Source organism: Tenrec ecaudatus, chromosome 6 (assembly GCF_050624435.1).
Source record: "Tenrec ecaudatus isolate mTenEca1 chromosome 6, mTenEca1.hap1, whole genome shotgun sequence".
Lineage (NCBI taxonomy): Eukaryota > Metazoa > Chordata > Mammalia > Afrosoricida > Tenrecidae > Tenrec > Tenrec ecaudatus.
This window is the reverse complement of record NC_134535.1, coordinates 86,962,028-86,989,131: the sequence shown is the minus strand read 5'-3', so window position 1 is coordinate 86,989,131 and position 27,104 is coordinate 86,962,028. Positions and strand designations below refer to the sequence as shown.

The following is a 27,104-nucleotide window of genomic DNA, read 5'->3' as shown; positions in this document are numbered from 1 at the left end:
TACGAGAGAAGAGAGAAGACCAAGAGCGGGCGCCTCCTCCTTCCTCCCTCGCTTTCACGTGCACTTCCAGGAAGCGCGCGCCCTTCCCCTCGTCCTGCGCGCGCGCCTCTCCCTGCCCTCTGCCGCCCTCTACCGGCCGCGAGCGCGCACGACAGCCGCACCGGAGGCCGCCTGCGCCTTCAAGTGCGCACGCGCGCGCGCCGGCGCCGCCCCCTCCCTTCCGCCCCCAGCTCCCCTCCCCAGCCGCTGCCACTCGGCGCATGCGCACTGCGAGCTAGCCGCGCGGAAGCCGGAGGAGGTAGGTAGCGGGTCGGCCTCGGGTTGGTAGCCGGATCGGCTCGAAGAGGGGCGGCCGGGAGTTGGTGCCCTGCAGGCCCCGGGTCGCCGGCAGTGGTCCCCAGCCGAGCGTGGCTGGTGGGCGCGCAGGTGGCTTTGTGCCCGGGGGCGTGACCCGAGCCCGCCTCCCGGGACTGGAAGGCGCTGTTGCTCGCTCGGGCCGGTTGTTAACTATTAACTTGGCGTGTGTTGTGTGTCCAGGAAGTCGGTCTCGAGGACAGCGCGGTTTGCGGGACGGCGGAGAGGAAGGGGCGAGGCCGGGCCAGGTGGGGGCTGAGCGACTCCAAGACCGGGGCGGGCAGGTGGGCCAAGAGGGCCTGGGTCCCGGGCCGCCGGTGGGCACGGGAGGGGACCCCGGGAGAAACCCCGCGGCCGGGACCACTTTCGGGGCGGCAGCCCGGGCCTCTGGGGGCTTCCACCTCTCGGATGGACGTGCTTTCTTCTTGCCCCAGCATCCCAGGACATGACACAGGTGCCACATCGCAGCCATGGGGTCCCAGCTCTCCGCCTCGGCTCATCGCCCTGCCTGCGCGCGGAAGAAAGAAGATGACAGCGACCCGTGGGCTGAGCGAGAGCAGGAAGAGGCCATCGCGCAGTTCCCGTATGTGGAGTTCACCGGGCGGGATAGCATCACCTGCCTCACCTGCCAAGGGACCGGCTACATTCCGACAGGTGAGGAGGCGCTCGCCCTCTTCCGGAAAACACATGCCAAGGGAGGAGAGGAAACCGGCTTGGAAACATTCGGTGTGCGACCAGATATTAAGGGCAGGCGCGTCTATTGCTAAGCCTCAGGAAGCCTCAACCATAGTACAGGTCAGAGACTTTTACCTCCAAAGACGTCTTCGAGGAGACCGTAGCCTTGTTTAATAAGTCTTAACTTTGAAAGGAAGATGCCCCTGCAGTCCTTTCCTTTACAGGAAGACGTTGGGCCTCCGCTTCCTGGGTCAGGTGAGAACCTCACCTTTCCCAGGCCTTGTGGTTGGCTGATGGTAATGCCAGGTCAGAGCCTAGATTGCCCAACAGCTAATGCGCTGCCTTGGCAGCACTGATAAAGTGTTGTTTTGGTTTTAGGGGTTTTGCGTTCTTTTTGTAATTTGTGGCACTTTCTTCATTTGCCGTATATACTCAAGTATAAGCTGAGTTTTTTCAGCACTTTTTTTTATGCTGAAAAAGCCCCCCAGTTTTTTGTGGTAAAATGAGGTACCTCGGCTTATACTCGAGTCTATACAGTACTTGTTTCATGGTCATTGGGCCTGGATGTGAAACTCTCATTTCAGAAAGATCTAAGTCCAGACAGCATGCTCTAAGACATGGAGGAATGTGCTGCCAGTGCACAGAGCCTGCCAGCGTGACTGTTTGGTTCTTTTCTAGAACAAGTAAATGAGTTGGTGGCTTTAATCCCACATAGTGATCAGAGATTGCGACCTCAGAGAACGTGAGTCCACTCGCCTCCCACCTCTTTGTGTATCCCTGGTTCCTTTTTGTGTCTAGATGCCAGTGAACCTTTTGAAAACTGCATCTGTTCTTGCATAGTCCCCACGTCCTTTACGCCTGATGCTCAAAGCAGGTGTCTGCCCCCATCGAAGTCTGGGGAACAGAACTTGAAGCTAGGAACAATCTGAGGGCCTGGGGAAGGGGCTGGGTTGGAGGAGCAGAGGGGAGGGGTGGTTCTGGGAGGTGGGGAGGTGTTTTGGTCCACACAGCTGCCCTCCACTGCTTTATTCTAGAATGCACACAGATTCAAAGCCCTCTCCCATTGTGCTCCCTCGTACCCAGTCTGTGGTTTCTGGCCCTTTGTACTTTCTGTCTGCTCTCCCTTCACGCCTGGTTTATATTTGGTCTAAGTGATTGGGCCTTTGTGTCTGGCCGCCCAGATCAGTTGCGAACTGTGTCATTTGCAGTAAACAGTATGTCCTCCTGTCCATCTTGCTCTGTCTGCTGGCGTCGGGATTGGTGGTCTTCTTCCTGTTTCCACACTCGGTCCTGGTGGATGACGACGGCATCAAAGTGGTAAAAGTCCTGTTCAATAAGGAGGAGTCGCTGGTCCTACTCGCCATCACGGTAAGACATGGGCCTCCGGCTCCTGGGCCGTGTGTCTCCCAGGCCTTGGGCTCGGGATTTACACGTGTCTCTTCACTTGCCCTCCTGTAGGCCACCTTGAAAATCAGGAACTCCAACTTCTACTCCGTAGCCGTGACCAGCCTGTCCAGCCAGGTTCAGTACATGAACACAGTAGTTGGTACATACGGGACAACTAACGTCTCCCTCATTCCGCCCCGGAGCGAGCAACTGGTATGTCATTCTTCTAGAAGCTGGGCCCCTCACGCTTCAGAGCAGGAGAGGGTCATGAAAAGGCCGTGTGCCTCCGGCTGCTGGCCCTTCCTCTTCTTGTTTCCTCCCCAAAGGCTCTGTAACCGTGGAAAACACCAGCCCGCAGGCACCACGGGGCTCCACACAGCTCATGGGAAGATGGAGTTAAGAGCTAATGGAATTCCCCGTCAACGTTTTGAAGTCCCCTCGTATAATTCTGGGAGGGAGAAAGAATTTCTAAGTGAAAGCGATTTTCTACACATCAAGAAGAGGCAGTATTATAATCCCATGTCTACCGACCTCCCATGTCTTCCCTTAAAAGGGAAGATGTTTGTGGATGATGGGCGACGGCTCCCAGGTCTCTGGAATAGATAGTAACAGAACTGCTATGCAAGGGGTCTTCAAAAGGCTCATGAAAAAACAAGGCATGGGTTTCCTGTTTTGTTGTTTTTCCTTTTCCAGCACCAAAGTAAACTAAGTTCTTATGATGTGCCTGAACAGGATGTAGTTTGAGGGCAGGACAGGAGTTTGGAAGACAAGAGCAAGCATCAAATTTAGGATAGTTATTTATAGATGTAAAATGGTGCCGTGTGGGTGGACCCGTGTGACATTATGACGGAAAGTAAGAAGCCTGGTGGCGCGGTGGGTCACGCACGGGGTGACACATTTCAAAATCACCAGCCACTCTGCAGTAGGAACATGAGACTTTCTGCTCCTCAAAGGGTTAAAGACTCCGAAGCCCACCAGGCCAGCCCTACCTTGCCCTGTAGGGTTGCTGTGAGTGAGAACCCATTCGATGGCAGTGAGTGTGAACGAGTCACAAAAAAGTGAATGGGGACAGTGGCCCCAGAGACATCCGCAGTTGACCACGGGCTGATGTATTTTAAGAAGGACGCCCGGATCTTGAAGAGGCAGCCCGTCCACATCACTCTGAAGGACACAGTCCTGCCCGGGCTTCCCTGGCTGAAGAAGACCCACGGTGAACAGCAGGAAGCAGCCCTGTCCACACCTCGGGTTGAGCATACGCAGTCCTGAGTGAACACTTGAAGCGAGGGAATGTCCTGCTCGGCGCTGCCCTCACTGTGTGTCCAGAGCGGCTTGCCGTCAGCATGCTCAATGAGTGGGCTCAGGATCGGGGCGCGTTCCCTGGAAGGGTCGTAGCAGGAAATAGCTTTACCAATCCACTCACCCCTGAAGACAGTCCATAGTCCAACCGCAGAAAGTGCCAACCGGCCAGGAACAGAGGTCACAGCAGCAGGCTTTTGGAATGCCTAAGGCGTGCCGCTTGTGGTCTTTCTGGAAGACCAAAGAACAGTACCGACTGCTTGCCAAGAGAGTGTTTGAGAAAGTTAGCCCAGCATCAGCGGCAAAGTGCCTGGCAAAACTTTGCCAGAGAGTCCGTCCCCACGAATGAGCTCCTGCTCCTGCCTCAGCCAACAGGAGTGCTCGCTCTCACGTTTCAATGGGGAATCGCCACACATCTGCCTTACAGCCCTGCTTTGGCTCCTTCAGGGGGTTTGTGTGTCCAAAACACCAAAAAATGGTTGCCTAATTTAAAAAAAAATCTTCCAAGGGCGCCAACTTTTCATTTGTTAATAATGTACCTGGCTGCCTTGGCATGGTTAAAGCCCCAGGACCCTCAGGTCTTTAGGGAGAGGCTAAGCGGCTGGCATCATCGCTGACATAAGGGCCTTGAACTTGGTAGAGCTTTGTGGTGAAGTCAAGTTTGTATGTTTTGGTTGCCTTTTTATTTTCATTCCATTTTTCCATGAACACTGAAACCCCCTCCGAGGTCAAGCCTGCTGGGCCACAGACTGACTCCGGTGTTTTCTTTCCAGGTGAATTTTACTGTGAATGCTGAGATGGGAGGACCCTATACTTATGTGTAGTAAGAACGCTGCTCTTTTTGTGTGCTCTTTACTGAATTTAAGAGGTTCAAATTCACCCCCAGTGGAGCAGGGCCCAGCCCTGCCTTCTGGCCCAGCCTTTGCCCTGTAAGCGCCCTAGCTCTGAATTGGGGGACGGTGGGGGGGGGGATTTCCTTTGGTGCATGTATCCTTGAACATGTAACAGGTGCTGTGATTTCTGGGAGAGAACGTGCCACCACCACAGAGTGACGTCTGGCGGGCTCAGGGCAACCCCACGGGGGCAGGGTAGGGCTGCACACCGTAGGGCTCTCTGTGGCTGGATGCTTCAGAAGTAATTCAGCAGGCCTTTCTTCTAAGGCCCCTTGGGTTGGCTGGGAACCTCTTCCCTTCTCAGCGGCCAGGCGCATTATCCGTTTGCAGCACCGGGGCGCCAGTCCCCCAGAAACAAAGCACCAAGCACCACCCTTCATGGGCTGTCTGGTGCGGGAGACGCCCATGGGGCCCCAGGACTGGTAGGCGGTGGCAGTGCTTAGGGGAGAGCGGGGAAGAATGGGGGAAGGGGCACCCCAAACAGGGCTGACTGTCCTTGTGAGCCAGTCTGACTGTCTCCGTCTCTGCCCGTTGCTAGCTTCTTCTGCACGTTGCCGGACATCCTGGTGCACAACATAGTGATCTTCATGCAGTACGTCCCTCTTCTACCTCGAGGGACTGTGGGATTGGAGCTGGACCATCGGGCTGTGTGGGCTCAGGGCCTTTACTCGGGAGATCCCGGGGGCCCCTGTTCAGCTAGAGACCCAGTAGACCCCGCATGCACTCCAGGGGTGTTCGTAGCGGACCATCACACATGTCACCTTCTCCAGGAAATGGGGTCCAGTTGAACTTTACAGTGGGGGGAGGGGTTGGAAAGCTCAGGGGACCAGGAGAACAGAAAAGCCTCCTTCAGATGGGGCACCGGGCGTTTGGCCAAGCGTTCTCTCCTGCTCCTGGTTTCTTACCGCACAGGCACCCAGGGAGCGGGCCCCTGGGGGCTATCCCCGCCACTCGGGCTGTCCAGTCTGCAGGTGACCAGTGTCGGCTGCATTTGGAATAGGAGAGTTCAGAGCAGGGTTTCTCGGCCCCAGCGCTCTTGGCAAGTTAGACTAGACAGCTCTCTGTGGTGAGGAGGCTGCCCTGAGTGTTGTAGATGCTGGTCTCTATTGACTTGTCACCAGTTACACTCCCCTCGCCCTGTTATGCACCCCCTTCTTGACCATAGCGCTGGGTGGGGGCCCCCGGGTGGCTGTTGCCTGAATGGGCAGTTTCTGTTGTCTCTTCCCTCTCAACGGTCCCTCTGGTCTCTCGTCCCCAGAACGTCCGTGACAATCTCGTACATCGGCCACACGACCCAGAGCTCCTTGGAGACGCACCACTACGTGGATTGTGGAGCCAACTCCACCGCCCACTAGGAGCTGCTCTGGGCGGGCAGCGCCCTTCAGGAGACCGCACCCTGTGGCCCTGGCGCCCGGGTCCCCACCTGCTCCAGGCGGGATAAGCAGAGAGAAGCTTGTGTTCATCCTCCAGCAAAGGGCCTCCGGGTGCCTGGGAGAAAGGCCCCTTCAGCATCATTTGTGTTCCTCAGCACCAGCAGACACTGCCAGAGCGCCCTGCCCGGTGCCCAGCAGGAAGAAGGCATGCGATAAATGTTTGAAGAAGCCGTTCCGATCTTTTCAGGTGTTTTGGAGCCGCTGGAATCATCCCATGATCCTCGGCTATTAAACCCAACAACCCACAGCGCGGCGTGGTGAGAGGGCTGTTGGTGCAGCCACAGAGCGGCTTTAGTGCCTCGTAGGGCAGAAGCCAGGAGGGAGCACTCGAGCACGCACGCGGAAGAAGAAACCATGGAACGCGGTCCGTCTGGGAATCTCCGGCTCCGAGATGCCTAGGAACTTCAAAAACAAGTACCAGGAAGCGGGGAGGGGGAGGCATCGGGGAGGGGCATTCATTGACACCCCCTTACCCATTGGCTGGAACACAGGTCAGATCGGGGACTGGGTAGAATAATAAAGCTCACTTTTTCTTTGATTTGTGCCGTCTCTGACTGAATGGCTTATCAGAGGAAGCCAGCCTCCAACAACTGAAGGACTGGTGGTCCCAACTATACGGTGGAAACAGATGGAGATCATAGTGAAGCCAGGGGGGGTAAGGGAGAGTAAATACAGCACTCAGACAGATTCGATGAAAGCATGCTCACCTCAGCTCCTCTTGATGGACCACGTGGAACTAGGGGACGAGAGAGCCCCTTTACTGTCTCGCGACATTTAGAGGAGGCAGCCATGAGGCATGCGCACTCAGCAGTTCCACGCATCGCCAGGTGGGTGGTAACTACAGTAAGGTCTGAGCTCACAACCTAATACCAGCACTGGGGGAAGGCAAGAGGGGGGCTGGGTGGGGGACACGGCAGGAAAAGATAGCAATAAGATGTCTGCTTCTGTAGGGAGGTAAAATCAACCAAGTGCTCACTTTAAAGCAACACAGCTATTAAAGGAGACTCGGACAGTATTTAAGGCAGGATAATGTACTTGGACTTTTAACTTCCCTCAGTGGTGGCTTTCCTACTGTGGAATACTAGCTTTCCAGATTCCCTCTGACAGGTTCGGGCTATACTCCCAGTCACATGTCCCTGTGGGCTAGTCCCCACACTGGCTGTGTCAGTAGGCACCTCAGGGGGGAGCACGTAGTCGCCTGCTGCACAGGTCACGACAGGATGGGAAGGACTGAAGGGGTCCTGACGAGTCCCGTCAGCTGTGACCACACAGCAGTTTCCTGCCAAAGCAGTGTTCCTTGTTCATCTGCCTGGGGACAACACACCGCCATTGCCCTTCCAACACCACACCTTGGTGCCCCTGGAGGTTGGGAAAGTCAGGGCCGAGATAATTAGAGTGGAGAGCTGCTTTCCTGAACAGGGTATCACTGCATTCATCTCTCAGGATTTGAGGTCGAATGATTTCTCCAAGACCCCACCAAATAGCTTAAGGACCCCTGGTGGCATAGCAGTGGTGTGTTGGCCTGCTAACCACAAGGTCAGCAGTTGGGAACCACCAGCTCCTCCGGAGAGGATGAGACTTTCTACTCCCCTAAAGAGCCTCAGAAACCCACGGTCAGTTCTACTCTGTGCTACAGGGCGCCAAAGAGAATTGATGCGATGGCAGTGAGTGAGACCAAACGGCTCTGGTCCTGAGTAAGGATCTGGTGTGCGGTGGTCTCTACTCTCCAAGCCACCCAGGAGTTGGCTACCACCCCACGGTGGCCGGGGATCTAGTGGTGATGCTGGCGGAGTCATGTTGCAGAGCTCAGCTGAAGTGTGCGCCAGAAACAACACAACAACAAGGAGAGGGGGGTGTTGTGCTTCCACTTTCATGCCCATTCCCACGGCTTGATGACTTAGGTCCTCAATCTTCTAACTGAAGCTGTTTCGTGGCTGGCTGGCAGTAGCCAGGAATAACCCTGGAACCAAGGGGGGAAGCTGGGGTACCAGCCTTTGCTGATAGATGTGTGGATGTGGCCCTAATGAATGTCACAAACCGTGACGCTGGGGCCTGACCACTGTGTCAAAGTACCGAACATTCTCGTGTATAAGCTGAGTTTTTCAGCACATTGTATATGGGTTTTTGTGGTCAAATTAGGTGCCTTGGCTGATATTCGGGTCAGCTTATACTCGAGTATGTACGGTAAGGGACACTGTCCTAGGTGGACATATGGAGATGTTCTCATTGCTGTGTTTGTCTCATTCATGTGACCATTTCCCAAGTAGCCTATGTAGCATGTTTCATGTAGACTTAAACTGGTACTTCAATTTTTAATCTTTTCACTCATTGTGTGCCTGAGTAGCAGTTCCTGTTTCTCAATATCATCTTTAAATTCAACTGCGAAAGCCTGGTGAATAACTCAGACGGTGCCCAGCTATCAGCAAGAACAGCATCTGGGGAAAAAAAAAAAACATAAACAGCATCTGGGGTCTTAAAATAAGAAGCCATCAGAGTGAAGGGTCTGCTGCGCCCACATGGAATAAATACACCAGCCTGTTTGATCCAAGGACTATGAAAATCAAAATCCAAGACCGGAGGAGAGAATTGTATGAGAGCTTGAATCAAGAGCAGCGTGTTTTCATACGACTGTGGATCACAATGAAAGCCCAACATCCACCTGCAGAGCCCCCATGGGGCCCAGGACCCCGATGAATCCCCTCATCAATCCAATCACTCTCTGTGGTATCCCTATCCTGGATTTCATATTCAGGAAATCATGCAAAACAGACGGGAAGCAGATGACTGCTATCCCAAGGCGATGGCACTGGTGATGCCAGGTCCACCCTAGATTTACTATTTGAAATGGCCTCCGTATGAATCGAGAAAGCATGGTTCTGCTCGTGTAGATGAGTATTATTGGAAAGTTTGCCCCATCACCAACCCCTCTTGTTGGTGTCAATAAGAGTCCAGCCATGAGTTCACTACTTTAATCTCTACAAGTCACATATTGCAGTTGGAAGCCGGCCTGTACTTGACCAATTTCTTTTTCTCAATAGTGTTCTCAATTCTATACCAAGGGCTAAATTGATGATCCTAGCGATGGAATTGCTTTGTGCCCCGTGATTTACAATGTTTTGTCGTTTAGAATGCCCTGCGCTTATAATGGGGATGTTTAGAATGTTCTCTATCATAAAACGAACCAAGGCATATATAATATATAAACCATATGGAGGGATTCCAGGCTCACGTAATCCAAGCTTCAGTCTAAGAACAACACTTCTTGTGGCCCTGCTCAAGGCTCACCCTCATGAAGAGATCACTGAAGGTCTCGGTGCTATAGAACAGGGTGCTATAGGATGATGCGATAGGATAGTATGCTATAGGATGGCATTATAGGACAGCTCTATAGGATGATGCCATAGGACAACTCTATAGGATGGCGCGATAGGACAGTGTGCTATAGGACAGGGTGCTATAGGACAGCTCTATAGGATGATGCGATAGGGCAGTGCTATAGGGCAGTGCACTATAGGATAGTGCTATAGGACAGTTCTGTAGGACAATGTGCTATAGGATGGCGCTATAGGACTGCTATAGGATGGCACAATAGGATAGGGCGCTATAGGACAGTGTGCTATAGGATGGTTCTATAGGACTGCTATAGGATGGCACGATAGGACAGGGCGCTATAGGACAGGGTGCTATAGGACAGGGCTCTATAGGACAGTGTGCTATAGGACAGGGCTCTATAGGACAGGGTGCTATAGGACAGGGTGCTATAGAACAGGGCGCTATAGGATGGCGTGATAGGACAGGGCTCTGAAGGACAGTGCGCTGCAGGAACTAGATGGTACCCAGCTGTAAGAAAGAAGAGCATCTGGGATCTTAAGGGCTTGTCTTCAAACAAGTGAGGGATCGACTAGGCCTGCATGGAAGAAGCACACCAGCCTGTGTGATACAAGGATTGTAAGTAATCAAAATCCAAGTCCGAAGGAAGGAATGCCATCAGAGCTTAAATTGTGAACACCTGGTTTGCAGTAGCCTATGGATGAGAGTGGAAACCCAAATCCATCTGGAGGGTCCCCCACATGGGTTAAGTCTGACCGCGGTGGAGGGATGTGGACAGTCTTGCTATTAGAGAGCATGGTAAAAGTGGATTATTGGTTGATGGAGTGAAGGTTAAAACCTAACACCTCATCATTGGTTCTCCCTTTCGACCCATTCTAAAGTTGTTTCAGTTTTTAATATTTTTGCTCTTTTTTTAATTGAGGTTTTTCTCTGTTTTGTGTAATCATTCTTGTTGGGTTTCATTTCTTTATTTGCTTCCTGTATGGTTTTCTGCATATGAAAGACATCTATAGAGACAGTAGCTGACTGATAATTACCTAAGAGTGTGGCAGGGGAGGATGGAGGAAAATGGGGAGAAAATAAGAAAATGTTTTGAAATTGAATTGTGATGATTGCAAAAAAAATTTTAATATGATTGAACAATTAACTTACATGATATGTAAAGTCTATTCTAATAAAACTTTTCATGAATATTTATTCTAGTTTTTATCATTTTCTGCTTTCTTTTGGATTGAGGTTTTCTGTGTTTTACTTTGTTACTGTTGTTGTTGGGGGTGAGTTTGGTTTGTTTTTTGTATGATTTTCTTTACATGAAATCCAGGATATGGTAAATCTAGAGACAGTAGCTAGATTAATGGTCTTCGGATGTGGCAGGGAGGTTGGGAAGAAATGGAGCACTAGCAACCAAGTGTATGGTTATTTATTATACATGTATGGTATAAAAATGAAGAAACTTCTAAAATTCATCGTGGTGATGACTGCAAAGCTCTTTAAGCCAGTGAATTGTGTGGTATATGAATCATGTGTCCATAAAACCTTTTTAAAACATCAGCTGTCAAAGTCAGCCCTCGACACAAGGGTTTGTCGTGCGCTCGCTCGCTCGCACACTCTCGCACCCTCGCGTGCCTGGGTCCGGTGGTCTGAGCCCCGGGGCATGTGGTGGGGGCAGATTGTCGTCTCCTCGGGACTGGAACCTGCTTGCCCTCGGGGTGACCCCTCTCCCTGCCCGGGGGTCGGCCGCCCGCGCGTGGCTGTCCCTCCCAATAAAAACAAAAAACATCAGCTGTTCTATTCAGATAAGGACACCCAAATTGTAATAACAATGTGCTTGATCTATTTATATTTTTCTGAGTATCCCAAACTGCACTCTGGAATGCCCTGAGAGTCCCCTTGATTCCTTGGCAGATGCAAGGGATTTGCTCTCAGTCCCACCAGAGGAACGACAGGGGCAGCAGGAGGTGGGTGGTTGGCCATCCTCGGCCATTGCCATGCCCATTCTGTGTCCAGTGGATCAGAAATCAGAAGGACTGCATTCCCAGAGATGACACCTCCTTAGGCCTGGCTCCTCCCCAAGGCTTCTGGCTTCTGGCTCGATGGACACGCTGGTCTTTTCCAGGCTCCACAGCCGCCACGCTTTCTACCGAGGCTCCTTACACCAAACCAGGTCACCGAGTTGAAGAGGTGCCGCCCTCAGAGATCTCATTCACCCCTTGACTAGTCCACACCCCCCCCAAAAAAAACTTGCATTGAGTGCCAACTCTGTGTGAAAAATGACGTCTCCTCATGCCTTTGTCCAGAGTCATAGCTAGAAGTTTGGAGCAGCCTCGTCACAAATCTTTCCTTCTCACCAGGACCTCTATAGACCCCTCTCCCACTGAGCCTGAGGCTGGTCATGGCCGGCCACTCAATTGTGGTTCACGGTGACTCCAAGTGCCTAGAGAAGACGGTCTCCACAGGATCCTCAAGGCTGTGACCTTGGGGGAGCAGATGACCACCAAGGCCTGACTTCTGGGCACCCGGGAGGGTTTGAGCTGCCAGCCTTTCAACTGTGAGTCAAGAGCTTACCCACTGGGCCACCCATGACCCCAAACAAGACCCCTCAGGATCCCCTTGAATCCTCTGTGCTTTTAGGAAGCCACCTTCTCCAATTCTCCATCTGCTTCTAGAAGACAGCAGTCATTTCATAACTTGTTCTGGGATTCCCCCAGGAACCAGGGGCCTTTAGAGCAGCGATTCTCAACCTGTGGGTCACAGACCCCTTTGGGAATCAAATGACCCTTTCATAGGGGTTGCCTGATTCATACCAGTAGCAAAGTTACAGTTTTGAAGTAGCAACGAAAATAATTTTATGGTTGTTTTTTAAAAATCATTTTATTGGGGGCTCTTATCACAATCCAGCCATCAATTGTACCAAGCACACCTCAGACCTTTGCAAGAGGTGTCCTGCTTGTACCAGGAGGACAACCCACTTCTTGGGGTACCTAGTCAGACTTAGAAATAACAAGCACGCCTGTCAATGGAATCCGGCAGTGCATGGGGAAGGGGGGCAAGCTCCAGGGGAAGCCTAAATCTGCCTACATCTGTGGTCACATCAAAATGCCCCCTGCCTTCTGTTCACTCATCATGTCATACCACTTACGTTCCTGGCCCGGAGAAGAAATTAGAATAATTTTACTTCCCATGATCCCCGACGCCAGAGGAAGGTGAAGCCTCTCCCATCAGGTAAGCTCCTGTTCCAGCAGGACCGTGGACGGGTCTGATTTACCAAGGACGAGGGTGGTGCCTCCTCTGAAAGCTTTAGGCTGAGAGTCAGGAGGCTGAGCTCCAGCTAAGAGTCCCTCTAGAGCAGCGGGTCTCCACCTTCCTCATGCCGGGACCCTTTCAGACAGTTCCTCATGTGGTGGTGACCCCCAACCATAGCATTCTTTTCGTGGGGAGCCGTGCCGCCGAGGGGAGCCAGGGGAATCCAGTGATCCTGGAAGGCCAGGTGGCCCCTTTCCTTGGCTGGACAGGTCTTACCGCACTCAGGGGCTCACCTGCGGTCCGCCTGGCTCTCAGTAGCTCTCCAGGTCGGTGAAGGGGGTGTTTAAAGGGGTGAGATCCCTATTTTAATGACATGATGTTGGCGACCGTCTTTTCACTTTTCTCTCTCAGCTTGTTATGATCTCACTTGACTCACATGGAGTGGATCGCTCACAGTGACCCCGTCAGACAGGGCTGAGCCTCCCCCAACCCACCCCTGGGGGCTTTCCGAGACTTGGTGTAGAACGCCTGAGCTAGGTCCTGTAAAATACCCTTTTCATTCAGCAAACTCTCTTCAGCGTTGTAGAGAATGATGCCGGGGTCACTGAATAACTTTGAATGAAAACCTAACCCATTGAAAGCCCAATGAAATACTTTTTTAATCTTGGTAAGCTGGGTGTGCATATGTAACAGAGATGTCCTGTTTGCTTTTATTGTTTCTTTAACAGGGCCGCCGTCAACCTTCATCGAGAGACAGGAGAGGGTGGGGATGGAACAAGGGCCGCAGGGCAGGTGGCTCTCTGGTCGTCAGCAGTGGCCAGGCATCCCTGGCCATTTATTTCATGAACTGCTGCCGCGGGAGATTCGCACTGGTTCTGCCTCTCTGGCCACACCACGCCCACCACAGCCCTCCAGGGGAGAAGGGTGAGCTTCCTCGCCATCATAGCAAGTCTCGGGAAGCTAGGAGCCACCAGGAAGGAGGCAGAAACAGTGGTGCTTATTCATAAGCCTAGTGCTCAGAGAAGTCCACGCAAGCTATCGGGAAGCCTACACCCACCGCATCTCTCCTTGACCGAAAGGCCTTCATCCATTGCCGTGACGTGGCATTGATTCCACTGTGACTCACAGCGACCCCTAAGACAGAGCAGAACTGCCCCTGGGGTGTCTGAGACTGCCAGCTTGAAGGAAGTGCACTGATCCCCTTTTCTTTCCTGTAGAGCAGCCAGAGAGCGGCCAAACCCTGAACCACTCTGCTCCCCACTGGGGCTCCCTTAACAGTCTTGTAGGAAGACACAGACAGAGGACCAAGCTGGCAGGATGCTGTGCACTTATCCAGGGCCCTGCCCCTCCCCTCCCTACTGCAATCCCTTGGGGGCCTGGGACTTGCTCCCAGCCAGCATAATGATGCAGCTTACACTGTGTCCTCCCCTCAGCTCGGAGCCCAGAGTACCGGCTCCTGTGCACGCAGCGACTGGAGACCGGTGCTCCCAAGTGGTGCTCAGTGTTTGCTGCTGAGAACAAGGCCACCCGTCTCGTGCACGCCTCCCCTCCCAAACCCGGGTCTCAGGTCTCAGCTCATCACCCGGCCCGGCAGCGCCGGAAAGAGACAAGCTTGTGTTTTGTGTGGCGTCCCTCACACAGGCAGTAACGGCTGCTGGTGACCTGAAAGGTGGACAGAGGCGCTTCCGAGCTAGACCCTAGGCGGTCGAGGGCTGGTGGGTGTGAAAGAACAGAACACGGGACAAGAGGTACTTTCCAATAACTTTTTTTTGTTTTTAATATCAATTGATTTTTTTTTTAAAAAGACAGAGGTGTTTGACACAAATAGCACCATTGTGTAAGGGCACACACAGTTCCTGTGCCTGGCACCAGAAGTGGGTCATCGTGCCCGGGCAGAGGAGGGGCAGTCACTCAGGGGGCATTTGACTCACACCAGTTAGTTTCCGGCCTCGGCCTTGACCCAAAGGTTTTTCCCAGGAAGACAATAAATAAATAGAGCGCCGAGATTTTATTTTGCAGTCTGCCCAGTCCAGGTCTCTCCGAAAGAGAGGGGGATTAGAGTCCACACTGTGAGAGGCGAGATGAATGGCCGTCAGGTCAGGTCAGCCGTCCCATGTAAAGTCCTAGAGTGACCGGGGTGGAAGGTACGTGGGGTCTTTGGGGTTTGGAACGGGTTGTGTTGCTTCTGGCTTGGGGTTTGCTTGGTTTGTTGGTTTGTTTACAAGAAGCAGACAGGCCCGATGTCCACACCAAATTCCTGATCCGGCCCTCCTATGTCCATGGGTGCGATGTCAATGATGGGGAGGCGAGAGGTCTTCTGGGTCCGGTACTCGATGACGGTCTTGCCCCACTTACCGGTGTGTTTCTAGGGAGGGAAGAGGAGAGGAGAAGCTGTGTAGCAGAAGCCTTGAAACCCAGTGCCCACCTCCCAGGAGCCCCCAGATGGAGCAACCCGACCAGCTTCCTTAGCACCAAGGTGAGAAGGCTCCCTCCACCTCGCTTGGCTTCCAGAGCCTTCTCCGGGCCAGCCTCTGCCCTCAGCAACAGTGGCTCTCTTGCTTCTTCCCCACTGAATGCCTTTATCTTACATCTGCTAGGAAGATTCCCACAATAGGCACTAGATGCCCCAGGGAGCGTTTGGATTCTTCTGAGCCAAGCGAGTGGAGAAATGGAGCCAGGAGGTGCCTCTCTCTCCTGCATGGGCCTCCCTGCTTGTCCTCTGTGCCGTAAACCCTCTCAAACAGGTGCCTCCAACTGGCCTTTCATTTCAGGGTCACTACACTTGCTGCAGAGCATTTCGGGCCCTGCTCCAGCCTGAGCCTCACACACACTCTCACCCCCACCCCGGGGCTCTGCCAGTGTCACTCACCGTGCAGCCGTCCTTCAGGGCACTGTAGGTGAACCTGCTGTTGCCCTCGGCCCGAATCTCGACGTCGTTGGAGCCCTGGATGAGCAAGGCCTTCTTGAGGTTGCCGGCGGCTTCGTCCAGGTAGGCGATGCTGTTCTTGCAGTGGTAGGTGATGTTCTGGGCGCCCTCCGTGGAGAGCAGGCGCAGGAAGGTCATCTGGATGCTGGCAGTGTTGGGGGCCAGGTTGTCATCTCCATAGCTGAACTGTGAGGACAGAAGTGGGGCGGGGGCGAGGTCAGTGCGGGGAAGGGCTCTGGAGGCCTGTCAGTTGTCCAGAGCTTGGAGGAACAGAAGCGGGTGCTAGGGAAGCCAGTAGCTGGAAGCACAGTTTGGCTTCCGGGGAGCAGGAGCTCCAGGGGCCTCTAAATGTGAAAAACGCTTACTCTCTCACGCACGTGCATGCGTGTTATTCCTCGCTCCCCTTCCTCTCTTTGTCGGGATTGCAGTAGTTACACATGTCACCCAAGATGTGACATCCCAGCGACCTTCCCTGTGCAGGCCGGTCAGTGTCTTCATCACGGTGGCCAGCCCTCGCTCGCTAGCTGTCCCCCAGTCTCTTCCCTTCTTGGTGAGCCCTGACTCACACCCCCTGGGGCAACAGGAGGATGTGCTGGATCCTCCCAGAGGGTAAGGTCTGGGGGAGCCCGAGGAACTCACATGGAAGCCGCCGTTGATGGTTTCTCCAAACCAAACGTGCTTCTTCTCCTTGCCCTTGCTGCTCCACCAGTTCTTCTTGGGGACGTTGGCCGGGTTGGGGTAGACACAGGTCTCGCCGGTCTCCATGTTGCAGAAGACCTTCATGGCGTCCAAGGTGCAGCCCTGGTTGGGGTCGATCCAGTAGTCTCCTGCAGTGGGGACAGGCAGCTGCCCTCAGGGCTCAGTCGGGCACGGTCACGTTCAGCCCTGACTGGCAGGGGGAGTCCTTCAGCGACAGCCTGGGAGAGGAGCCAGGTGGCCTCCTCAAGGACCGGAGTGGGGTCGGGATGGAGTGCAGCGGGGCGGAGGCCCTGGAAGGGCGGGTACCCGGCCCAGCCTGGCAGATGGACTCTCCTAGAGCCGTTTCTCCTGCCCTGTGCCCACAGCAGGGCAGGGCCCCAGGCTGCAGCATCTCCACTAGAAAACGGAGAGCAGGGCCTTCCGCTCTGGCTCTGGCCTGAATGAAGAGGCCCCGGGCCAGGGAGCTGGGTCCTCACGTCCTGGGCAGGGGCCCCGGGCTCACCGCTCTTCCACTCGGGGTGGCAGAGTTTCAGGTCACGGCAGGTGCGCGCGGGGTTCTTGCGGGAGCCCTCGGGGCTGCGGATGTTCTCAATCTGGTTGTTGAGGGACTTGAGCGTGGCATCCACCTCAACATCGTGCTGCCTCAGCGATCCAGCTGCCTGGTCAGCCCGCATGTACTGCATCGGGTCAGGGCCCTTCTCTCTCTGGCCGAGGCCAGCAAAGGCGGACATGTCGATGCCGGGGCCAGGGGGGCCTGGAGGGCCGGGGGGGCCAGGGTTGCCAGGAGGACCCTGTAGCAGGAAAGAGAGAGGTCACCCAAGAAGTGTCATCCCACCTGCTTGAGTGCTCTCAACACAACAACAAACTCACTGCCACCCAGTCCGTGCCGACTCACAGCGACCCTACAGGACAGGGCAGAACTGCCCCTGTGGGCTGCTGAGGCCAGAACTGTTCATAGGCACAGACAGCCATGTCTTTCTCCTGTGGAGCGGCTGGTGGTTTCGAACTGCCGACCTTGTGGATCTCAGCTGAATGCATAACCACTCCACCACCAGAATGCTCTAGGTGTCGAGTTCTTCCCAGCCCCGAGAGCAAGGGGCAGGAGGACTCAGAGCAGCAGGCACCATATCCTGTGTCACCACACCCAGCACGAGTCCTCCTCAACTCCCAGGAGACCTCCCAGTGAGGAAGGCCATTGCCATTAGCTGCAGGCTGATGTCCCCAAGAGCTCACGCCTTGCCGACACTGGGAGCTGAACCAGGAAACTTACAGCGGGGCCAGTTTCTCCTGAACGTCCACGGGGGCCTGGGGGTCCGATGGGGCCAGGGATTCCATTAGAGCCATCTTTGCCAGAGGGGCCGACAGGGCCGGGGGGACCCTGCAGGTGGTGAGGAAAGAGAGGTCACAGAGGGGTCCATTGGGAGGGGTTAGGGCTGGGCAGATGGCAGCTGTCCTGCAGCACTGGTCACTATTCCTGTCTTCCTCTTTCTTGGTCACAGAACCCCAAACAGGTTTCTGTTCAGCCAAGAACCAAGAAGGCAGTTTTCTGCCTGTTACTCTTCTCGGCTGTAGAATTCTATGATCAGGGCTTTGTGTGACAGCAGAGCGCTGTCCTCCAGTTCATCTTATGGGCACTGTGAGCCCGGGCATCTTTCTGGCCCTAGTCACACTGAGCCATCCTTCCCCAGCTGCTGAATGAGGACCCCTGACAACTCAGGACGCAGGACCATGTCCCCACCCATCTGCACACCTGGCCCGGCCCGCCAGGGAAGGGAGGAGCCCGTCATACTCACTCTAGGGCCAGAAGGACCGGCAGGACCAGAAGCACCTTGGTCTCCAGAAGGACCCTGTGCAGAAGGAAGAGGTCAAGGTCAGAGGTTGGCACAGAGAGGAACCCCTCCTCCGACAGTAGTGCCATCCTGAATGAATCTCTCTAGCTATCTCTCGTTGATCTTCTACTCTTGGAAGAGCAGGTATGTGTCCTGTCCCCGTTCCCTCCCTCCAACCCTGAAGGCATTCTAGAAACTTCTCAGGATGATCTTGATCTTTGCAGCAGGGGAACGCGAGCAGTGGGGGCCTCAGCGGGGCAGGCGGCAGCAGCACTTACAGGAGGGCCGGGCAGTCCCTGCAGACCCGTGAAGCCACGGTGCCCCTTCAGTCCCCTCTCGCCAGCCTCTCCAGCTTCTCCTTTGTCACCTCTGGGGCCTTGTGGGCCCTGGGAACCAGACAGACAGTGGAGGTGGGATCAGGGCAGGGCCAGAGCCAGGGCCAAGGAGTCCCAGGAACCGAGCCCTGCCCCTTCCTCCCAACCCCTGCCTTCCACGCCTGCCTCATCAGAGGCTCAAACCAGCTCTGGGCACTCCCACACTCACGGCTATTCCTCGGGCTCCCGCTGGCCCAGCAGGTCCCATGGAGCCTTGTGCACCCTGTGAGGAGAGGGGGTGGGGCCAGCGTCAGCGGGCAGCCAGGCCGGCACAGCGCCCTCTGCACAATCCTGGGCTGCGGGTTCAGCCACAGCCTTCACCCCCAGCTTCCCTGGGAGGGGGGGAGGGAAGGAGACTACTCACAGCTTCTCCTCGGTCTCCCTGCTTGCCAGTTGGGCCGGAGGGGCCGGGAGAGCCAGGGGGTCCAGGAGCTCCGGGAGCACCGAGGGGACCAGTCTCACCACGGTCACCCTGTCGGGAGAGAGGCCTTTGGCTCAGAGAGAAATGTTCCAGAAGCAAGGAGGGGCTGCAACACGGCCCTGACCTCCCCGCCCCACCAAAGAGGGGGAGACTCAGATGCCCACCTTCACACCGGCTGCTCCGTCTCTGCCAGGAGGGCCGTCGGCACCGGGGCTTCCCTGGCAAAGGGAAATAATGCATCAGGGCTGCGGCCCTTAGAGCTGCTTGGTCCAGTCACCAAAGCTCCCTTCCCATCCGCCTCCCTGTCTGTGCTCTACGTCTGCCCTCTCCCATCGCCACCCTCCCAGCACCCTGGGCGCCGGGGCTCGCCCTCTGCAGGGCATGGGTCTCGGCTAGGCGCCAGTCACTGCTCACCTCGCGTCCAGGCTCACCAGAGGGACCAGTCAGGCCGGGAGGGCCCACCGGGCCAGGGGGACCTCGGTCACCAGAGGAGCCGGGAGCTCCCTGCTTACCAGGCTCGCCCTGGAGAGACAGGCAGAGACAGATGCTGAGTGCCCCTCCAGGTGTCCCTGCCCCCCGGGCCCTTCCCCGAAGTCCAGGCCACCACACCAAGAGCACCGAGGGAAGAAGGGCTTGGGCGGGGCCCTCACTCACCGACGGGCCGGGCAGGCCGGGGAATCCTCGCTCACCACGCTGTCCAGGCAGACCCACGATACCCCTTTGCCCAGCCAGACCTTGGGGACCTGGAGGACCGTCAGGACCCTGTGGAAGGGGGAGGTGCGAGGTGAGGATGGACCCAGAGCCTCCCACCTGCCCTGCCCAGCCTGGCCAGGGCTCCTGCAGGCCTGCCTCCCTGGACTACAGACAGACGTTCTCTGAGAGCCCAGCCCCAGCGGCTCCTGGTCTCTCCCAGCTTTGCCCCCAGGGGCCTGAGGGTGAGGAGTAGTGGGTGGGGGACACTCACGGAAGGCCCATCATCTCCAGGCTCCCCTTTTTCACCAGGGGCTCCAGCAGGACCTTGGAGGCCAGGGTCGCCAGCACGGCCAGGGGGGCCGCTGTCTCCTCGTGCTCCCTTGGGGCCATCTTTGCCAGAGGGACCAGGGGGGCCGGGGGGGCCGGGGTTACCCTACGGGAGGGAGCAAGTGCAGACAGTGAGAGGGCATCCACTGATGCCACTGGACACCAAAGCCACAGGGGCTCCAGGGGCAGGGGGTGCCCTCCCAGGGGGTCTTCCCACGCTTTCCTCGCCAAGGCCCTCTCCCCATCAGTGCTCTGGCCACAGCTGGCTTCTCCACCCACCCCCCTGGGCATCCTTCCCGCCCCCTCCCCTCAAGCCTTTCAGCCCCAGCCCACTCCCTCCAGCCCGAGGCCCGACTCGTACAGCTCCTGCCAGAAGCCCAGGTCCAAACACCACTGTCTCTTCTGCCTCCCCTGCGAGCTCCCCTCGAGCAGGAGCCTCCACTATAGGTCAGGTGCCCAGCACAATTGTAGCCAGCACCCCTTCCCTGTATGCGCAGAAGCCGGTGGGCCAAACCCAGGCTGGCAGGGAGGGCTGCCCAGGTCCAAGCACAGGGCCACACCCCCTGCTCCAGCTATCCACCAGGAGTGGTCAACTGGGTCCCCTGTCAATGGGCTGCCCCTCCCGGAGTGGGAGGGAGGAAGCCTGGGGGTTTCTGGAGCCCCAGGGGTGGTTGGGCCTCCATGCCAGGAGGAGGGTGGGAGAAAGCAGATGGGCACTTACATTGGAGCCTGGGGGTCCGACGCGGCCAGCAGCTCCAGGGAATCCAGTGGCTCCCTGGGAAAGGAGAAGAGAGCCCCTACATGTTTCAAGCCCCCCGAGGGTGTGTGTGCATGTGTGTGCAAGAAACAATTGTGGGTGGCTCAGAGGTGGGGGCGGGGGATGGGAGGGAGAAAGGGCTGGTCTGACCCAGCCTCTGGAATTGAACCAGGGCTGCTTCCCCGACCTGCAGGCCAGAGCCTAGGTCAGGGGCCGGGCACCCTGCTTCCCAGCAGAGACACCCCTGGTGGCGGCTGTGAGTAGCACCGCTGAGTGGTGGGCATGGGCAGAGGTGGTCCCTGCCCCACAGTGCCCTCCCCACCAAGTGAGGGTAGGAGGGGTGCCTCACTCACCGGAGGGCCTTGTGCGCCTCGGGCTCCTTTAGGGCCAGTCACTCCAGTAGGACCCTGGGAGGGAAAAGGAGGCCATGAGCACGGAAGGACACAGACCCCGGGAGTCCCAACAGCAGGCTCCTAGGGGTGAGGAACCCCCAGAGCGAGCAGCGGGCTCATGATCTTGAGCTGCCGCCTCGCCTCCCTGGTTGAATGCTGTGTCCTGCATGTCAGCCGGACTCTGAGCCCACCTCCAGCTCCCTCCAGCCCCCCAGCCCCCACACCCAAGCCCAGGAAAGCTCCCTCCACCAGCCACGGGCCCAGACAACACCACCGAAGCCTTACTCTCAGAGCACAAGTCCCTGCCCACAGCAGCCTCTCCCCCCTGGAATGGGGGTAGGCCCAGGCCAGGAACCCTAATCCCACAGGAAGGGTCTCCCGGGCTCCTCGCTGATTACAGCCCACCCGGGTCCCATCACGCACCCTGTGGGACCAGCTCTCGGGGAATTCCGTGACCCACCTGAGGCCCGGGAGCTCCTGAGGGTCCCTGAGCACCTGGGGAACCAGCGTCACCCTTCTGGCCGGCTTCTCCCTGCTCGCCCTTGACACCAGGCTGACCATCAGCACCCTGGGAGAGAGGGAGGGAGGAGGAAGATGGGTGGGGGGTCAGAGAGAATGCCAGCGAGTGAGTGAGTGTGCACACATGCTGGTTCACCAAGGCCCCGGGAGCTGGCCTAAGGTCGGACTGCTGCGTTGGGTAGAGGGGAGAGTCCAGTCCCTCCTTCATGTTTTACTGGCCCCTGCCCACCCAGGCTGGAAGCTGCATGTGGAAGGAGCAGGGTGGACAGTGATACTCACAGGAGGCCCTGCGAATCCAGCGGGCCCGGGGGGGCCAGCCTGTCCGCGTTCACCCTGTGAGAGAAGAGGGGCCAGGGAGAGGTCAGGCCCCTTGTGCCTGCATGGGAGTCCAGAGAGAGGGCATCGGCATGGCCTTCAGGAGGGGCATGGCTGATGAATGAGGGTCCCAGAGACTTCTCCCTCAGAGCTTCTGGTGACAGGAGGCCCTCCGCCCACCATGGAGGATGATGTCCCTCCTCCTTCCTTGCACCCCAGACCCTGGTGGGAGGGAGCCAGTGCCGGCAGCTGGCAAGCCCAGGCTGAGAAAAGAGCAGGCAGGCAAGTCAGGGGTGGGCAGGAATCTCACCGGGGCACCTCGAGCTCCAGCCGTCCCTGACGGGCCAGGAGGTCCAACTTCTCCCTACAGGGTGGGCAAGGACCAGGAGGAAAAGTGAGGTGGGTGCAGAGCAGGGCCCTCACAGAGCACGGGTGTCTGGCGGAATCCCCAGCAATGGGAGGGGCCCAGTCCCCACCAAAGCCTGCTTTTTCGGGCCAGGGCCTTTGCAAACATACTTGCACCCGCAGGCGCACCACCCCATGGCCAGCATCCAGCCCAGAGGTGCCTGCAGCTCCCCCTTCCCCAGGGACCCCCACCTGGGTCCTCACAGCCCCCATGGGGAGAATGGTGAGTGAGGGAAAGGAAGAGCCCGTATGGCAGCAGATGGGGACACTTGGTGGGCAGGAGGGGTGAGGCAGACAGAAGGGACGGCAGGGTGTCAATAACTCACCTTCTCACCATTGGCACCAGCAGGCCCAGGGGGGCCAATAGGACCCGTAAGACCCTGGGAAGAGAGAAGGGGGAGGTGAGGGAAGGACTGGCCACAGCAGGGCTTCTGGGACCCCACCTGGGAATGGGCCTTGGCACAGGCACACCCCTGGTCTCCAGCACCCCACCCTCACTCTCCCTCAGGGCCCCAGGGTCCCCAGTCACCGGCCCATCTCCCACCTTCCCCCATCCCAAGGTGCCTGTAATCAGGAAGCACTTACTCGGCCACCGTCTTTCCCAGGGGCTCCCTCAGGGCCTTTCTCACCGACATCACCCTGGGGGACAGAGAAAACAGGTGGCTCAGCCCCACACCACCCTGCCCCTGCCCAGGAAGGATTCCAGTCGCTGTCATTCCACAGGGACTAACACAGAGTAACATGGGGAGTAACACAGGGAGGGGGAGGCAAGGGTGCGGAGGGGTTGTCGCTAAAGAGAAACGGCTAGGGGGGTCCCCACATTCCTCCAGAAGCAGTAAAGGGAGCCTCACCCCCAGGCGCTACAGGGGGAACAGGTGTGCAGGGCAGGAATGTGGCTGCTGGGTCACAGTTTGGCTGAGCAGTCACGGAGTACTTACCCTGTCTCCCTTAGGCCCAGAGATACCAGCTGCTCCCCTCTCACCCGGCATTCCCTGCAGACCTGGAGGGCCCTGGGCCCCGGGGGGTCCAGCTGGGCCAGAAGCACCCTGGAGGGGACATGGAGAGGGACCTGTGGTGGGCAGCCCCTCCCCAGAAGCCCCAGGGAGGAAGCAGGGAACCAGTGCCCCAAAGCCCTCCCTCCCGTCTTCTTTGCCAAACAGCTTTTTGTCCCCACCTTCCAGCTCCGTCTGTCCAGTCTTTACTGTCCAGCCGGGGGCTGCCCCAGGACCCCCCACCAGCAGGCCCCATGGACTCACTTTGGGACCGTCTGTGCCAGGAGTGCCAGGGAGGCCGCGGGAGCCCTGGAGGCCCTGGGTCCCTGGAGAGCCGCGTTCTCCTGGGAAGCCCCGCTCACCCTGTGGCAGAGGGAAGGGCAGTCAGGCAAGATTGAGGCAGGGAGGCCAGGCCCTGGGGTGGGATGGGGGGAGCCAGGAGGGGGCCAGGGGAGACAGAGCACTGGGAAAGGCAGGCAGAACACTCACCCTGGGGCCCACAAGGCCAGGCGCACCAGCTTCACCGGGAACACCCTGGAAAACAAAGGAGGTGGAAAAAAGAGAGAGAAGGTTGAGCCTCCCTCTATGAGCTGAGCTGGCACAGAGCCCTCTGGGGGGCTCCTGAGAAACCTTCCCATCTGAGAAGCCCACACTCACCTGGTCACCTGCTTTTCCACCTTCACCTGGGGGGCCGGGAGGGCCAGGAAGTCCCTACAAGCCAAAATTACCTGTGTTAGCAGAGGAGTGGGTGGTGGATGTGCTGCCCCACCCTGCAGGGAGGGCAGCCCAAAGATTCAGGGACGGGAGTGGGGGAGCACAGCAATGAAGGCCAGGGTTCCAAACCAGGCCCAAGGGTGAGAAACCAGGCCCTGTGCCTTGCTCCTCCCACCCCACCCCCCTCACCCCCGCCCAGGAGCCTGCCACTGCCCCACAGCGACCTGGGCCTGGCAGGTCAGTCAACCACACACCTGGAACCCAGATGGCCCGGGAGCCCCCTGCTCGCCCCGTTCTCCAGCAGGTCCCTGCAGAGGGAAAGGGAGAAGTGAGGGGGGCCAGAGTTCTGGGAAACCTCGGAACCGCAGCCGGCGGGACCTGGACCCCACCTGCTAACTCCCCACACTGCCCACCAAAAGGGCCCCTGACAGGCAGGCTGGGGTGGACCCTGCCTGGGGCCCTACCTTCCACTCGGGGTAGGGCTAATGCCCTGAATCTGCCCCAGATCCATGTCTGTCAGCACCATTACTGGGGGCTCTCACCTCCACCTCTGCCCCATCCACAGGGCCACAGGACCACCTCCCACCTCCACTCCACCCCACCCACCCATCCACAGACCACCTGGAGAGGCTGGGCATGGACTTACAGCGGGACCGGGGGGGCCTGCAGCACCTGTTTCGCCGTCTTTACCAGGAAGACCCTGGGGTGCGGGGAGAGGGTGACAAAGGACGTACTTGTCATTAGCGCTGGGCAGGTGGACTTCTTGGCCCAGGGCTTCCACCCACTCCCCACTTCTCTCTTGGCCCTGCCCCCCTCCTGTCTTTCTCCCCCATTTCGTGGGCTCTGGCTCATAGGCGATGGGCCCTCAGGAGCCCTGCCCAGCACAGGGCTCAGCCTGAAGAACCCACAGTGAGGAGAGCCCAGGTCACACCGAGGCGGCCCACCCTCATTGGGAGGGACACTTACTCTCAGACCGGGTGCTCCAGGCAGTCCCTTCTCACCGCCTTTGCCAGGCTCACCCTGGAGAAAAGAAAGGGTAAGGCTGTGAGAGGGGTGTGGGGCTCAGGGCACTTCCTGGAGGACAGTTCAGCCTCGAGCGGACAGCAAAGGGCCACCACGAATAGGCAGCCGTGTCCATGATGGCCCGAGGCTCTCAGTCACTCTGGCAGGACACAGAGGCCAGTACTGCCCATGGCAACTTTGTTTGCAGCCAAGGGAGCAGGGGCTGGGCAGCACCAGCGGGAAGGGGGGCATGGGGGTACGGAAGGGCAAGGCATTACGTACATTGGCACCTTTGGGGCCAGGGAAACCCATGACACCAGGCTGCCCACGAGCCCCCTGAGGACCGGGAGGACCAGGGCGACCATCTTCACCAGGGGCGCCCTGAAAGAAAGAACAGTCACTGGTCATGCGCCTCCATCCACTGGGTGCTGAGTGCCCACGTCACGGCAGGCAGGGAACCGGGCACCAGCCTTCCCCATGCCGCTCACAGCCCACACCGGGATAGACTGTGTACTTGGCCTCTTCCCAAGGAAACACCCAAGTGTGTGTAGGAGGGGGTGTCTTCAGAGCCCACACATGGTCCCAACACGTAGCATCTAGGCCCCTCCCCAATCCTCAAAGTTCACCGGAGTCCAGTCTACCCCCACCCAAACACTTCTCTCACTGTCTCCCAGGGCTACTTCCTTGAGAACCCCAGCATGGCAACTCACCGAGGGGCCAACTTTGCCTTGAGGTCCGGCATCACCAGGGCGACCAGTGAGGCCCTTCATTCAGGAAGGAGAGCAAAGAGAGTGGGTGTCAGAGGCGAGCCTCTCCCCACCCCCACCCCAGTCCTCCCCACACTGACAGCACCAGGCTGGGCAGAGAAGGGCTACTCACTCGGGCTCCAGGAAGGCCAGGTTCTCCCGGTCGACCATTGTCACCATTGGGTCCCTTGGGACCTGCCAGGCCAGTGGGCCCTCGCTCTCCAGGGGCCCCCTAAACAAGAGGGGGCAAGGGAGTCAGCAGGAAAACACTCAACCAGGGAGGAAGGAGGGACTCCAGCCCCTCGGCCCCCACTCACTTTGGGACCTGCTAGACCATCTTGACCTGGGAAACCACGGTTGCCAGGGGCACCCTAGGAAGAGAAGAGGGGAAAAGGAGGGAGTCAGTTATGATGAACCCCAGCCCAGCCATGGCTGGAGAGAGCAGTCAGGCCCACCTGCCTGCTGTCCCCAGTTTCTGTGAAGCAGCTGCCACCCCCTAACCCAGCCCTGGCTGGAGAGAGCACTCAGGCCCACCAGCTTGGCTACAAGATGCTGGGGACTCACTCCCCGGGCCTGTCCCGCCTTTCCGACTCTTCCATCTCGCCTCGCTGAGAGAAGAAAGGTCTCTAATAAGGGCAGGAGCCACGGCCAGGCAGCCATGAAGATGGGAAGGAGTCTGATACCCATGAGCCTGAGGAGACCAGGGCCTTAACCTTCCTCTCAAGATCACGACCCCAGAGCAATGGGGGTGGCAGGGGTGGAGGGGGCTCCTGGTCTACTTACTCTTTCTCCGGGGGGACCAATGGGCCCAGCACCACCAGGCTCTCCACGGGCACCTCTCTTGCCTTCTTCCCCAGCGGGGCCTGGGGCTCCCTGGGGGCCGGCAGGACCCTGAGGACCAACACAAAAGGGACAAGGGGTGAGTCTTCAGCTGCACTGGCGGCAAGCACTGATGTGGTGCTTTGTTCAGGGCTGGGGGCCTCCAGGAGGAGAGATGTCTGCAGTGGGTCAGCCCAGGGCTGCAGAGGCCCAGCGGGGAGATGCAGGAGGTGGAGTTCGAGCTGTCCACATCGGCTCAACCAAAGCAGGGTGCAGAAAGGGCACCAGGCCCTCACAGGCCTTGAGCCCCCTTCTCCAGGCACCCCCAAGAAGCCCTGGTTTGGGGTGGGCTGGGGGAGGGTCTCTGCACCCCACCTTGCCCCGACTAGCTACTGGGGAGGAAACAGTAGACAGCAAACACTTACGGTCTCTCCCTTGGGGCCTTGTTCACCTTTGAAGCCCGCGATACCAGGCTCTCCCTGAACAAGAGAGGAACAGCGTCATGTCATACAGGGGTCCTGGCCAGGTTTGCCCCTCCTCCACACGCCCCGTCCACATAGGCCC

General features: G+C 57.5%; 2 protein-coding genes across 5 annotated transcripts in view; one reads left to right on the top strand and one right to left on the bottom strand.

The window, feature by feature from the left end:
- The first annotated feature begins 223 nt into the window (after window positions 1-223).
- On the top strand, window positions 224-6,575 carry TMEM106C (transmembrane protein 106C). 3 transcript variants are annotated; one of them, XM_075551817.1, is made up of 9 exons: window positions 234-298; window positions 538-602; window positions 789-1,008; window positions 1,708-1,771; window positions 2,238-2,397; window positions 2,488-2,628; window positions 4,485-4,534; window positions 5,143-5,196; window positions 5,863-6,575. In XM_075551817.1, exons 3-9 carry the CDS (start codon window positions 825-827, stop codon window positions 5,957-5,959), a joined length of 750 nt encoding a protein of 249 aa, XP_075407932.1. In that variant the 5' UTR covers window positions 234-298; window positions 538-602; window positions 789-824; the 3' UTR covers window positions 5,960-6,575. The 3 variants fall into 3 exon arrangements, with proteins under 3 accessions (XP_075407930.1, XP_075407932.1, XP_075407931.1); XM_075551815.1 differs by lacking the exon at window positions 4,485-4,534 and having other exon boundaries at window positions 224-298; XM_075551816.1 differs by lacking the exons at window positions 234-298; window positions 4,485-4,534 and having other exon boundaries at window positions 538-638.
- Window positions 6,576-14,702: 8,127 nt separating this feature from the next.
- Window positions 14,703-27,104, bottom strand: part of COL2A1 (collagen type II alpha 1 chain) — a 29,105-nt gene continuing 16,703 nt past the window's right edge. For both annotated transcript variants that reach the window (XM_075553012.1, XM_075553013.1), the window contains 33 exons: window positions 26,966-27,019; window positions 26,505-26,612; window positions 26,039-26,092; window positions 25,855-25,953; window positions 25,686-25,739; window positions 25,258-25,356; window positions 24,940-24,993; window positions 24,620-24,673; window positions 24,228-24,281; window positions 23,917-23,970; window positions 23,749-23,793; window positions 23,524-23,622; window positions 23,206-23,313; window positions 22,853-22,906; window positions 22,594-22,647; window positions 22,173-22,226; window positions 21,827-21,880; window positions 21,489-21,596; window positions 20,990-21,043; window positions 20,601-20,654; window positions 19,824-19,985; window positions 19,514-19,621; window positions 19,274-19,381; window positions 19,024-19,077; window positions 18,803-18,910; window positions 18,608-18,661; window positions 18,343-18,450; window positions 18,029-18,082; window positions 17,506-17,613; window positions 16,738-17,026; window positions 16,176-16,363; window positions 15,480-15,722; window positions 14,703-14,975 (listed from right to left, as the gene is read on the bottom strand). In XM_075553012.1, the coding sequence (XP_075409127.1) occupies window positions 14,829-14,975; window positions 15,480-15,722; window positions 16,176-16,363; window positions 16,738-17,026; window positions 17,506-17,613; window positions 18,029-18,082; window positions 18,343-18,450; window positions 18,608-18,661; window positions 18,803-18,910; window positions 19,024-19,077; window positions 19,274-19,381; window positions 19,514-19,621; window positions 19,824-19,985; window positions 20,601-20,654; window positions 20,990-21,043; window positions 21,489-21,596; window positions 21,827-21,880; window positions 22,173-22,226; window positions 22,594-22,647; window positions 22,853-22,906; window positions 23,206-23,313; window positions 23,524-23,622; window positions 23,749-23,793; window positions 23,917-23,970; window positions 24,228-24,281; window positions 24,620-24,673; window positions 24,940-24,993; window positions 25,258-25,356; window positions 25,686-25,739; window positions 25,855-25,953; window positions 26,039-26,092; window positions 26,505-26,612; window positions 26,966-27,019 (3,099 nt within the window). In that variant the 3' untranslated portion in view covers window positions 14,703-14,828. The remainder of the gene's footprint in view (window positions 14,976-15,479; window positions 15,723-16,175; window positions 16,364-16,737; window positions 17,027-17,505; window positions 17,614-18,028; window positions 18,083-18,342; window positions 18,451-18,607; window positions 18,662-18,802; window positions 18,911-19,023; window positions 19,078-19,273; window positions 19,382-19,513; window positions 19,622-19,823; window positions 19,986-20,600; window positions 20,655-20,989; window positions 21,044-21,488; window positions 21,597-21,826; window positions 21,881-22,172; window positions 22,227-22,593; window positions 22,648-22,852; window positions 22,907-23,205; window positions 23,314-23,523; window positions 23,623-23,748; window positions 23,794-23,916; window positions 23,971-24,227; window positions 24,282-24,619; window positions 24,674-24,939; window positions 24,994-25,257; window positions 25,357-25,685; window positions 25,740-25,854; window positions 25,954-26,038; window positions 26,093-26,504; window positions 26,613-26,965; window positions 27,020-27,104) is intronic.